We start from the raw sequence: 13597 nt of genomic DNA on the forward strand, positions 1-13597 counted from the left end.
TGAGTTGCCTGGTGCCACTGGGAGAATGATGGTGTGAAGTTCTTGCTAAACTGTGCTAATTCAGAGGGGAACGGAACGCTGCACTGAGAAAAGAATGATGTTGTTTGCCTGAGTCTTGGAGCAAGGCCTGGAGGGCTGTCAGCCTCCTCCCAGATTTTTATAGCTTGAGAGGAAAATTATGAAGCTACAATGGATAATGGGGGAAAAGGGAGCGTGGATGAGGGATGGAGGCACTCCAAACAAGAGGCAGAGCGGAGAGATCTTTAGAAGAACAAGCTCAGAACAACAGATTAATTGGTTAGAATTTCAGTGTTCTCCATTGCCTCTTTGTATGTTTGATAACTCTTTGGGTGATGATCCATCATCTGTGTACAAGTACTGTATGTCTGAAGTGGAAGCTTCCTCATATTCAGCCTGAGCCCAAAAGCTGCTTAAATCTCGTATCACTGTTGAGGAGCACTTGCTTAATAGAAGCAAAGGAAACAAACCAGTTCTAGACTGGAAGAGCCTTTTCCTTGGTTTTGTGTGATGCAGTGAAGCTTCTCAACCCCTCTGTCGTTAATACACCCCACTTGTCTTGGTCCTGCAGACCTGGATGTGCTTGATTTTGGCTCTGGGACTGCAGCACAGACTCGCTCACCTGTGCATTGCAGGGGGTGAAAGGAAATAACTCTGATGCCCCTGGAATTGTTTAGAAGATCGCGGTGCATTTATTACTTGTCTGATAAATTAATTGAATTTGTTTACTTAGCATAGCACAGTTACAGCTAAACTTGAAAAAGAGTTAATGCCTGTTGACCTGGAAGTTTTATTGAAATACTTGGATGCTGCTGCAGACTTAAGAAAAGACCGATGCTTCTGGTGCTTCTCTGTAGCTTATTTGAATAAATAAATATGCAACTAAATCATGGATAACATATGTGCATCTGAATGAGAAATTCTCATGGTAAACTTGATTGCTGGTATTTTTATTAAAAAGTGTGTAGAATTTAGTGATAGAAAGTATTGCTGGTCAAAAGAGACCTTAAGTGAAATTCCCCTGTTTCAGAAAGTCATGCCAAATCTGTTAGAATGTAATTTGCAAGTTATATCAAAGTGAAGGACTGTGGCAAAAGGAGTAGAGTACTGTGTTATTTTGGAACTTTTTAGAAGTGTGTATATCAAAATGAAAAGATGACTCAATAACAGCTGAGCTGGCTACACAGGGGAGTGTTGTCAGCTCCTGTGGATTAATTAAATTATGTCAATTTGTGTTATTTATTCAGAGCTTCCTCTAGGCATCTGTTCTGGCTGTATGTAAAATCTAGGCTTTGCTGAAGTTTTTTCAGTGAAGTAAGGCCTTACATTCAGCAGACAATTTACTTGTAAGCTGGTTTGGGTCATCATTCATAGCAACATTTAGAGGGAGGCAATAATATTGTCTTAAAAATGAAACCAATAGTTAAATTTGAATGAAAAGGAACCAAATGAGAACTTGGAAAGAATTCAAATTCACCGGAGAATTGAAATGTTTACTGTGCTTCCATCATGTTCTACACTTCCCAGAAATGCAGCTAACAACAAGCACAGCAAAGATATTTAACACTCCCCAGTGCAGGCACTGGTGAAAGGTCTCACTGTCAGAACCTGTGATTTGGTGCCTTATCTGTAACTAAGCATTTCATTTATCCTAATTTCCCGGAGCGTTTGGTGTTCTTTCCAATAACCAGCATTGCAGGACTTTTTCAGGGAGAGGGTGGCAGAATGGGAACGAGACCAATGGGAATGAGCCTAAACAGGAGTTTAAATCTTCTGTGTTCCATTTGCTTTGCTCCTGCAGGTCTCTGAACATGGACTTTGAGAATCAAGACAAAGAGAAAGACAACAGCAGCGCCGCTGGGTCCTTCAATGGCAACAGCACCAATAACAGTAAGGGTCAGCTTTACTCCTTGTCTTCCTTCCCTCACTTGTGTCCTGCACCTTCTGCTTCCCCTGGGCGCGTGTTCCAGCTGCTGCATTGCAGATTCCCCTGATCCAAGGGATCCCTGGGCACTTCCCACCTCCCTGTGCCCTCTCACTGCTCTCTGTGTCTGGTCCGTGCCTGTGGAAGCCTCTTTTTAAACATCAGCATTTCCATAATGCATAAAAATTGCATGTGCACAATTCGTCATGTTCTGCTGGAAATGGAAACAGCTTTACTTTGAAAAAGCCACCCCAGAGTGAGAAGGGACTGTAATTCCTTTCTGTCTGGAGTCGTGGCTGTGACGCGTTGGTCAGTCCAGGGGCAGGGAGAGGCTGTGGGGTGCTCTGACAGGCCCCCGAGGATGATTCAGCCTTGTCAGTGGAGAAACTGAAGAGAGTTCACAGGGCTTTGGGCAACTCATTTATAATGGACAAAAAATACGTGTCTGCACTGTCTATTCAGAGTGGGATTAACATGTCAGCTCCTGCGGGGTGACTGTCCCCTCTGTGGGCTATAAATAGGTTCCAGGCAGCTTGGCCACTGGAGATGCACTGTTTTACAGGTAAAAATATGGAAGTGAACAGTTAGAGTGGAACACACTGTGCACAATGTGCTGTAAATTCACACCTGATTTTACCTTATAACAATTTATGTGGCCATCTTCTGAGAATAGGCTCTAGAATGAAATATTTTCCTCAGATATAGAAGTCAGGAGTGAGATAAGTGAGAAGCCCTGTGCATGAAACCCTGAATGCCAAGCTTGTTTTGTTTAAAGTAAGAAATATAGCTTTAAAATTATAAATTAAATAACGTATGTTGTATGTGTCTCTTGCTTTTTTTGCCTTTTTTAAAATAGACTCTTGGAATTTACATAGTTGTCAGACACCGCTTCTGTTGGCAGCACAGAGCAGAGAGGTTGCTGTGCTTGGTGATTCGGCAATGAACAGTTGAGGCTTTTGGCATCTGGGCAGTGAGGGAAGACAGTCTGGGGCTGGGGAATAAGCACATTAAGGGGATTAGCTGTCAGAATGATCAGAAATGAAACGAAGAGCCCTGACATTTAATGCTGCGGGCACTAATTCCCAGATGCCAAGGTGGTGTGTAGTGTGTCATTTCTGGGGTTTTGTTGTGTTCAGTTTTTCCCTTTGGAAGTTGAAGGGCATGTGAATAAATGTGCTTTCTCAGAGCAGGAGAACCAGATCTAAGTCACAGATTAGGATTTCTGTGTCCTCACACTGTCATCACTGCACTGTCTGTATTGCACTGTACCTTTTTGTACCAGACCTCAGCAATGCAGAAATCCCAAGGGACTGAGTTCCTCTGCTTTTTATTTTTAAAATTTACTGTGCTGCTTATGTTTAAGAATAATAGATCACGACACGAACTAATCAATGAGTGCAGGTGTCATGACTTCCCTGCTCATTGTTTAGCTTCTCTTTTATGAAAATGGTTGGATATTTATGACAGGTTGTTGTGAGCATGTTTCATGGGAGTGTGAGGTTTTTCAGCATAATCAGATACATCAGTAACTGAGTTGTGCAGGTAACTTGTTATTTAAAGACACATTCTTACACAGAAACACACACACATAAGCAATATGTGTGTATATTTTCCTTTGTGGTTATATTGCTATATTCTGCTTGACAACCTAAAAGCTTATCCTTAAGATCCTTAAAACCCCCTTCATACAGCAGTGTCTAATTATTTTGGGATAACACAGTGATGTTCAGCTGGTTTTATGTCTCTTCTATGTCTGAGTATTGTATTATTTTTCACTGGTCACTTATCAAGTGATTCTTCAGATGTTACCTGTTATTTTGGTGTTCTACAAGAATAACTGTGTCTTATATTTTTAATTGGGTTATTGCTTACGGCTTCTGTCCCCTCCAGGGATCAAATATAAATACAGCTACAGAGACTGGATAATTGTTGGAGTATGTGGGGATAGGTGGGCTTCTCAATTTTGTTAGTAATTCTAAAAACTCATGGTAAAATGCAGTAAAAAATGTCCTGTCTCATTATCAACATCCCCCAGTGGTCACACTGCAGGGTTGAGGTGGGGGAAATAATAAAATACTTCAGTATCTGTGCACTGTTTAAAATTGCCACCAGCTATAAAATGTGAGCCTGAGTTCATGGTGGTTTTTAGCAGAAAGGGATTGTAGAGCTCTGCTCTGAGCTGGGGGTTTCACAAACAGGTAAATGTGGTTTTTGGAAACTACTTGTTATTGTGAGGCTTGATGTTACCTGGAGACTGCAGCCTGTGATGCAATTTAAGTGCCTGGTGGCCTTCACCCAGGTGGAATTTGAAGCTGTGGCACCCTTTGCATGAGCTGGGTCAGCCTGACACTGGTCAGGCTCTTCCCCTCCTGCTGAGGGGTTCAATAAACCTTTCCTATGCTCTGCCCTACACGTTTCTGTGTCTCAGTGTAAAGTGAAGCAAACATATAACTGCTATGTCCTAATCCCTAAGTAATGTTAATTTTCGTAACTTGTTATCCATCCTCTCTGTGGCACAAGTGAAAATTCCTACATTTTCTTTCAGCTTCCAGTCCTTGGGTTCTGCAGAGCAGGGCTGTTGCTGTGCTCGCCCAACTGGGGCCTGTCTGCACAGACACCTGGGCCTGGCTGTGACAGAGCTCCAGGATCTGGGAGTGCACTGGAATGTGCTGTCGGAGCCCTCCCTCGTGCTGCTGAGGGACAGCTGGGAGTGTGTGTGAGATTTAAGTGTCCCTTCTCTCTCCTGCAGGTATTCAAACCATTGATTCCACCCAGGCGCTGTTCCTGCCCATCGGAGCGTCCGTGTCTCTCCTAGTTATGTTCTTCTTCTTTGACTCAGTTCAAGTTGTCTTTACAATATGCACAGCAGGTGACTAAAGTTTTTTTTTCTCTCTAAGACTTGGAATAGAACAGAAAGTACTGATGTCATTAGATTTTGTTGATAAGAATTATAATACTTGCCACAGTATATTAAAAAAAGAATCATCAGATTTCACGGTTGTATTTCCATGTCTCTGTAGCTATAAATAAAGTGATAAGTATTATTTGAGAAGTATTTTCCACTTAGAGATTTGCTAAACTCTCTGATCTATAAATTGCCAGAGCTTTAAAGATGCCAGATGTATTATTTTGCATGAAGTTCACTTGTTTATAAATTGGTGCTCAGAACTGTATGTGGTATTTCATAATTCAGGTACTTTATGGGAAATAACTCTGGGGATCCTGCCCAGAGACTTCTTTTCCTAGTTTAATTTTGCTTTCGTGCAGTTTTTCTGTTTCAAGAGTACTTGTGGTCTCATGAGCATCTGAGTGTTAGTCTTTTGCACTGCTTGAATTTAGAACAAAATTGAAACTGTTATCTGCAAAAAAATTGCAAATCCTCCACTCGTGTTTACTGGTTACATTTTGTCATTTAAATAAATACCAGGGCTTCGATTTCTGGAAAATTTTGGCCTTTTGATCTTTTTGCAATTTTTCAAGAGACCAGCCACTGTTGAGAGTAGCAAGATTCTTCCTACTGCCCCAGAGATGCAGCAGCTTCTAAAAATTGTACTCAGTCCACATACTGAGCCCGTGAAGCTTTTTAAACCCCCAAATACCTTTCATCCTCTTCCACTTCACATATTTTCATTGCAGGCTTTTCCCTCATGATTTAACTCCTGAGCTGTGCATCCTCTCCAGCCTCATAAACAGGGCTGATGTTAATGGGTGAAATCTGAATCTCTAGTCTTGAGACTAATTGTACCTATCCCCTGTAGAGGCCTGTTGAATTCTGCTTTTATAGCTTTGACCTATGACACACATCTTCTTTCCTATTAAAAAAAAATACTTCAGATTAATTCTACTACTTGCTAGATATTAGGGGAATTTACACACAAGTATACCAGATGTTATAAGGGAAGATCTATCTCAAAAGATAAATTTGGTCAGGGTTCTTGGTTCATTTATTTCCAGAATGACCTTGACATTTGTAACATTTGTGTGTGTAACTGCAGGATCAGTTGGGGCTTGTTGCAGGTTCAGAGGTTTGGGGATCAGTGCTCCTGGGTAACTTTGTTCTTCAACGTGGTTTTGTGGTACTTTTGTGCTTTTCCCTGGGCTTGCATCAGAGAGTGTTGTCAAGCCCAGAACCTCTGAAATGCAGAGTGTCCTTAGAGGCTGTTCAGCAGGATGGGGACCCTGCTGGAGTTGGGAACCTGGGACTGGTTTTGGACTTGGTCCCTCTGTCCCCTGAAGCTCAGGTTGTGCTGTGTCAGCGTGTGCAGCGTTGCCACACTCTTCATTCTTGCCCTGCCCATTCTGCTTTTTGTCCCCCTCTCGGAAATACTGGCAGAACTGAGAGTTTTCCTGGTGCTGTTTGCATGCAGACACTTCTTAAATTTTATTTTTAGATTATTTGATCTCTCCTTTTTTTTGTTTTGTTTTGGTTTTAACCTTCCTCCCACCCAAAAGGAAAGATGTGGTTTGACCAAACCAATTCCTTTTTCCAGTTGGCTGAAACTGTGTTCTAAAGAGAGTGTTTGACTCCTCATGTTCATTGAGAAGAGAAAAAAAATTCCCTTTAAAAACCAGCAGCAACCATCCCGATTTTTAAAGGAATAAGTAGAGGACAGCACAAAGATCTGATTTGAAGGATGCAGAAGGTTTCAAGTGCCTTCCATTTTCATGTCAGTGTGTTCTTGCTGCAGCAGTTTGGGATGTGCTGCTGACATGTCTGTGTCTCCACGCCCTCGAGCTCCAGCCTTTTAAACAGCCCTTAAAAAAAAAATGGAAGGAAAAATGATTATAAATACCAGCAGTTACTAAACGCTTTTACAAATGTGTGGGTGGGATAAGTATGCTGCCTGAAAAAGAAAATGTTTATGGAAATAGTCTGTTTGGATATTTATGTCTTTTTATCGTCCTGGTTTCAAAACCTTAAAGCACTTTGTGTTTTAAAAAAGTGAAGTTGCCAGCTACTGGCTATAACTTATTTGAAGTTGTACTGTGTTTCAGTAATGAATAAAAAGGTTTGAGTGAGATGGGGGAAAAAATTACTATCTGAGTTAAAAAGTGGGAAAAAATCCTTTATTATGCTGTTAGTCTGTGTTGGATGTTGAAGAATTTTCAAAGAGTCTCACAACCAGTTTCTAGTAAGATTTTTTCCAACTCCCAGAATGTGTGAAAACTGTTTTTCTTGCTGACACAATCATGAATAGATTCAAGACTTTTTTTAAGGTTTGGGGATGGGGCATTGAATTCCTTTGAGAGCTTTCATTTCATTGAAGTCTGAAAGCCACTGTTCTGCACAAAACCTCAGAGCCTTGAGCTGCTCTTGCTGTAATAACACTGAGCATATGATAATAGGACATTGTTGCAAGAGCTTTTTCCACTTGGAGAAGCCTGTTTGTGTACTGGAGAAATCAGATCTGAATGTCCTAACATTACCTCTTCTTCTTTTTGTAGTCCTTGCAACAATAGCTTTTGCTTTCCTTCTGCTCCCGATGTGCCAGTACTTAACACGGCCTTGCTCACCTCAGAACAAGTAAGGACCTGAGCAATCCTTTGCTCCTCTTCTTGTGTGTTGTATTTCTTTCTTTTAAAGAGGATTCTCTAATGAGCATTAACTTCAGGGCTGTTGTTTGTGCCTGGTTTTTGTGCCAACACCGTGCTTCCACTTTGAAAGTAGGAAGCACAATTTCTGCAAGTCACAGCCTGGGAAATGCAATACCATTGCAGGGGACTCGATTTCCCAACAGTGGTTTTTAGTAAGTTTGGCTTATTTTGGCTGAGATTCAGAGTTTGGGATTTGGGTATTGGATTTTAATGTTCGTTAACACTGGGCTCTGGATTTTAATGCTGCCTCTTCTGGGGACTGTAGTTACATCAGTGAAAATTACAGTTGTTTTGAAACTAATTTTATTTTTTAACCTTGTGACTGGAGTTCATGTTGCTAAAAGCACTATCTTAGGTGGTGCTAGGAAAATAGCATGGTTACAATTTCAAGAGAGGTGCCAAGATTTACAGGGCTTTTTCCATCTCTGCAGTTCATGCTTTATACACACTATTTGAATGTGAGGAAAGCTTTTATTTTGTTGCTGTTTTGGTACCTACTTGTGGCAAAGGAACTTCCCTTCAGTTGTTCTTGGCATCTTTCATCAGCAGTTGAGCCTTGTTCCAAGTGTCCATTTTCTGTTCTTTAAATGGAAACACAAAGTCCTCTGGCTGATGTTTGTGTTGTTCCCAGGATTTCCTTTGGCTGCTGTGGGCGTTTCACTGCTGCTGAGTTGCTCTCGTTTTCTCTGTCTGTGATGCTTGTCCTTATCTGGGTCCTGACTGGCCACTGGCTCCTTATGGATGGTGAGTATGGGAATTAAGGGGCTTTACTGCTGGTTTGTGCCTGTTGTGACACATCAGTCACTGGTGATGATGGGTGAAATTTGCTGATATTAATGGCTTGCTGAGTTGTGGAGCAGAGTCCCTGAAAACAGCCAGGAACATGCCAGGGGAGTGCTTGGGACACCTGTTTTTCTGGTTTGCAAAAGCTTCCAAGGAAGTGCCAGAACACTCATGAAACGTGTTCCACCCCTGTGTGGTGTGGGGTGAATCGCCAGATTGAGTTAAAGAAGTGTGGAGACAGTGGTTGTTTGTGGTTCATGGCTTAATCTTAGTAATCTGGTTCATTTTTGCTGTGCATCTTGTTGTTTATTGGTTCAGATGATCAAATGATTTGTTGTGAGGCAGCTCACAGGAGCAGCTTGTCTTTGATCTTTGTGCTGCTTGCCATGGGTGGTGAGATGGTGCAGCTGGCAGGCGGCCAGTTGGCTTGGAGGTGTGAGTTATTAGGGTTTTTTCATGCTGGTTCAACTGAATTCCCAGCTTACTGTTCCGAAAAGGAGCTTTCCTCCTTCCCTCCTGCCTTCCAAATCTCTTGTGCTGGCTCTGGCACTCACTCAATCACATGGTGAGCTGATTGAGCTCACTACAATGGCAGCGTGCTCGGGTTTTGCCAGGCTGTTTTTCTGCTGCTGAGTGAGATGAATTGGATTATTGTGCAGTCAGGTATGTGCTAAATTTGGCAAAAGGTACGTGGCAGCATGATGGGATCTGAGGGGATGGTGTGGATGTGATGGCAAAGGCAGGAAGGGGTCAGCAGGAGCAGCACCTCTGCTGCTCAGCAGTGTCGGCTAAACTGGCTTAGGACATCCTGTAATGGCACCCTGAGGTTGTGATTGCTTGAAGAAAAATTGCTGGAACAACATCACCTGCTCTTGAAATTGTTCATCACAATACAAAACATTCATCCCATCAGCTTCCAGCTCCTCCTAAACGAGGCAGCAGCAGAGGCAAGTCCTTAGCATGGAAGCCTCTCCTTGCAGCTTCATTCTTTCTTTTGTACAAAGGCACTGTGCTTCATTCATGCTTTTTACTGCTTTAAAAGTCCCACCTGTTGTATGGAACGGAAATACCTTTTAAAGTACCAGATACTAAATGAGAAAAATGCAGACCAAGTTTGTTTTGTGATAAGCAGAGTGGGCCACCATGAAATCAAGGGTGATTTTTGGTCTGCAGTAGCTGCAAAGCCAAATGGAATGTCAAGTGTGGATTTTGGCAGAGTCTGAAGAGTTGTCTACACTGAGATATCAGCAGAAGCATTTAGTTAAAAATAGTTATTTTTGTGAGTGCTTCAGTCTGACATCGTGGGCTTCGAGGTAATTCATCTGCAGAGCTCTGAGCTGCTGGTGCAGTGGTTCCTGGCTTTTATTTCTCTTGGAGGTTGATTATGATTTACTGAATTGTGTTGCTGCTGTCTCGCTTTGAAGTATTTTATGTAATTTGTATGAAGGCAGCTTGAACTATATAGGTGATCCTCCTGTCATTTGTTCAAATCCAATTAAATCAGTGTTTGCCAGTGACATTGAACAGGGAACAGCATTTATTGGCCTTTGTCAGGGAAACAGACTCTGCAACTTTACTCCTTGGGCTGTGGGATCCCGTCACCTCTGCCTTTACCTCTGCTCTGCTGTGACCCAGTAGCGCTGACCCCAGTGACTCCTGTCCCTGTGGGCAGTCAGCACATGTATCCAAGTGCAGCACTCCTGTCCCTGAGGCAGTGCCTGCAGCTGCTGGGTGTGCAGGGCCTGGGGAGGATCCTCTGTTTGGCAGAGAATGGATCAGATGATGTGACCGTGCCTGGGAGGAGCAGGGCCCGTGCTCCTCCTCAGTTCTGGCTGTGTGGCTCCTGGCTGTGCAGTTGGTTCTCCCTGTGTGAGAGACCTTTCTGCTCGAGAGCTGAGGAAAACACAGGAGAAATACTCCATGGTGAGTTCCTGCCCTCACAAAATCAAGGTGTGGTGGTTCCTGCTGGAACAGCCTTCACTGCCCAAATCCCACCGTGCCCCTGCCAGCATGGCCGGGGGTTGAATGGCTTCTGGGGCAGGGATGTGTTACAGGGTAGAGTGAGCAGATGTCTCAGAGGTTGTTCTGGCACATGATGATGCACATTTGTAGGTCTTGAAATGCTCATTTCTCAGAGCAGATTGTTTGATGGCAGAATCCCCAAGGATTGTCACTGTCCCCTGGTAAAGCCTGGGTAAAGGCTTTCCTAAATAGTGGACAGAGCTGGAGATGCACAGTGGGAATGCTGTAGATGGATGGAATGTCTGTAGTTACACAGTGAACTGCACAGACACAGATACCCGGGAAGTGCTGTGTCAATTGACAGATCCACGGCCTGTGTTCTTGTTTCCTCCCTTTAAAATACACTTTGGTCAGATCAGAACCTCAGTACCTGTGTCTTTCAAAGGTCAACTGTGGCCCGTGGGGGAAGTTAAATCCTCCCCAGCTCACACTGTGCTTTGTAAACCAGACCCCACACCAACAACATCTGGGGCTGTCATTGCTCTGGGTGCAGGAGGGCAGGGGAGCTGCCAGAGTCTAATCACATATGCAAGAATATTCTTAATCCTCAGAATATCCCTGTTCCATAAGGAGTGTGCTTGCAGGGACTCTGGATTTAATTAGTTCTGTTAATTGAACATTAACTCTTCCAGTTCTTTCTTACTCAGCTTTGTTAAGCCAATGCCCAGCACTTCCAAACCGGAGCTGCCGTTTGTGTGGCCACTCTACCTCTTTTTCTCTTCTTTCTCTCCTCTTTGTTTCTTTTTTTTTTTTTTTAAGATTTGGAATATATTTCAGTGAAGATCTGCCTTATTTGTTTGTCAACACCAGCTTGGACAGGACTGTTTCTCTCATGATTTCTGGACTCTTCCATTGGCAAAGGGAGCTGGCCTCCATTTAGAGAAACCCGTCGGTGGTTTGACTGCTCTTTGGCCCATATTCCTCGCACTTGCTCCCAGGCATTCTTGCTTCCCTTGTTTTTTAGCTTTAACAGTATTTCCTAAAGCAGTTGCAAAACTGTGTAATTATTACAATGTGTATTTCACTGTCAGCTGAAGGATTTTTTTCCTTCTCCTTTTCTACCTGGTATTTGTGTAGTTTGATGAAAGTGCCTTATGCTTGTGTTCATTTCAGTGATGGAGAAATGGAGTGTGTGAACAATAGATAAAACTCCTCACTGGTTAAAATATTTCAACTTCTGGTTAATTATAACCTGGAAATCCTCTCCTAAATACAGGCTTGCTTGAGCTATTATTAACATTGGCTTTAGAGAAACCTCTTTGATTTAAGACAGACTGTACCCTTGTATTTGCTCTTCTGCCAGAGGAAGTCTGTAACTGAGGGCTATATTGAATTACTGAATGCAGTTCTTTTTCTTGCTGCTTTGCTGTGTCAAATTCTTTAAACCTCAGTAACTTGCTTACATTTTGTAGCTGGTTTCAGTTGTGCAGTTTGATTTAGGGTATGTTTTTATCTGAGTAATTCCACTCCTCCATTAAAACTGGCAGCTGTGACAGTGGGTGTTGTGTCAGCTCTCAGATCAGGTGGGTTTGGCAGAGGTGCTGGGATGCAGCCCCTGGCACTGCAGGCAGCCAGGATGGCAGGGACTGGGGGCACATTTTTCCCTTGAATCCATATGGATGTTTCCTTAGTGTTTTTTATGGAAGGACTCCCCGGCTCTCAGGTGAAATACAAGTGTGAGATGGTTTCACGGTCCATAATTACAGTGTGAGAATCCAAAGGTTAACTTGTATGTTTTGGCCAAGTCCAACTGTCCCACTGGTGGGCATGTATGTCATGGATCAGCTTTCCCTGCAGTTCCACTTGGCCAAAATGGGATTGTAACTACTTACAAATAGTGTGTCATGTTAGACAAAGACGTTTTGTTGACAAATGTCTGCATGATTGAGTGTAATCTGGTCCCAACAGGGCTCCATTATTCCTTGTAAATAGACTGATATCACAGATAAAAGCTGATTTGCTTTTTAAGGTTTTTTTTTTTAATTTTTGTTTTATTGTAAGTATCTCCGTAGGGATTTACTTGTAACCAGCTGAAATATATTCAAATGTCAGTGGAGTATCTTTGGTAGCTGAGGCTGGGCTTTAAGAAGCAGGAAATGACACAAAAGTGAAGACTGAGATTTTTGTTTTAGTTTAACATCTTGCCTTTCTACCCTGACAGAATTCCCCTGGGAGCAAAATGAACATCTGAGCTGCCTCGTGTCATTCAGCTCATTGATCTGGCTGAAAACTCACCCTTGGGAGAGGGGTTGGGAAAAGACCCATATTTTTTTCCCTGTTAGTAGCTAGGCTTTCACACAGGTTCTTGGGAAATCCCTGGATATCTAAATGATGATGTTTCGTGGTGTTCTTGCCCAATCTTGCCCGAGCAGAAGGTTGGTTCGAGAGGTTTTTGTCAGACCAAGTTCTAACATGTCACATCACTGTGCTATTTCTGAATTAAGAGTCAAGGATTTTATTTATTTTGGGCAATTACTAGAAAACCTCCTAATAATGTAAAAGTAGAGGTTTATGTTTGGGACACAAAAAATCCAAATTTGTTTTGTTGCTTCTGTTTTTAAGTGGGTAGTCAGGGTTGTAGAGGGGAGATGGAGTCTCTGGGACACAGGGCATGGAACATTTCTTTGTGGTGGGTGGTGGAAACCAAGTGGAATGAGTGGTTGTGCCTGCAGAGGGATCTCTGCTTCCATGGGGACATGTTTGCAGTTGGCTACTGAATGTATTTTGACTTTTCTTAACCTTGGTAACAAGAATTTCACTGACTGGAAATAGCAGTCAGTCATCTAGTGCATGCAGAGCTGCACAGGTGCAAACAGAGGCTTCCCTGGGGTTTTGGGGGGGAGATACTGGCTTGGGGTTGGTGGTTTTTTGTTTGTTTCGCTGTTTGTAATGAACTAATGATGTCTTGCATTTTGTAGCTCTGGCTATGGGCCTGTGTGTTGCAATGATAGCCTTTGTTCGGCTGCCGAGCCTGAAGGTTTCCTGCTTGCTGCTCTCTGGGTTACTAATTTATGATGTCTTTTGGGTAAGTGTTTGGTTTCACTAAAACTGTTTTTATCCTTTGGATTTGTAATCGGCCTTGGGCCAGTTTTACATCAGTTGTGCTGGTATGAAGTTGATGAAATCTGGCAAAGCCAGATCATCAGCTTCAGTGCTCCGTTCTGAGATGTTGAATTCTACAGCAGGATACGGAATTATTTCCTTGCTAATTAGTTGACAAAAGCAGAAGTATGATTAGAATATTTCAACTTTCGC

At 42.7% G+C, this 13597-nt stretch overlaps 1 protein-coding gene across 2 annotated transcripts in view; it reads left to right on the top strand.

The window, feature by feature from the left end:
• SPPL3 (signal peptide peptidase like 3) overlaps positions 1-13597 on the top strand; it is a 54994-nt gene that overhangs the window by 36179 nt on the left and 5218 nt on the right. Inside the window, exons 3-7 of one of the 2 annotated variants that reach the window (XM_027696891.1) lie at positions 1820-1914; positions 4692-4811; positions 7388-7466; positions 8169-8281; positions 13261-13367. In XM_027696891.1, the coding sequence (XP_027552692.1) occupies positions 1820-1914; positions 4692-4811; positions 7388-7466; positions 8169-8281; positions 13261-13367 (514 nt within the window). The remainder of the gene's footprint in view (positions 1-1819; positions 1915-4691; positions 4812-7387; positions 7467-8168; positions 8282-13260; positions 13368-13597) is intronic. The other variant, XM_027696892.1, reaches the window with a different exon arrangement.

The sequence above is a fragment of the Neopelma chrysocephalum genome, unplaced genomic scaffold, assembly GCF_003984885.1.
Source record: "Neopelma chrysocephalum unplaced genomic scaffold, ASM398488v2 Primary Assembly neopelma1_116, whole genome shotgun sequence".
In the NCBI taxonomy this organism is placed as follows: domain Eukaryota; kingdom Metazoa; phylum Chordata; class Aves; order Passeriformes; family Pipridae; genus Neopelma; species Neopelma chrysocephalum.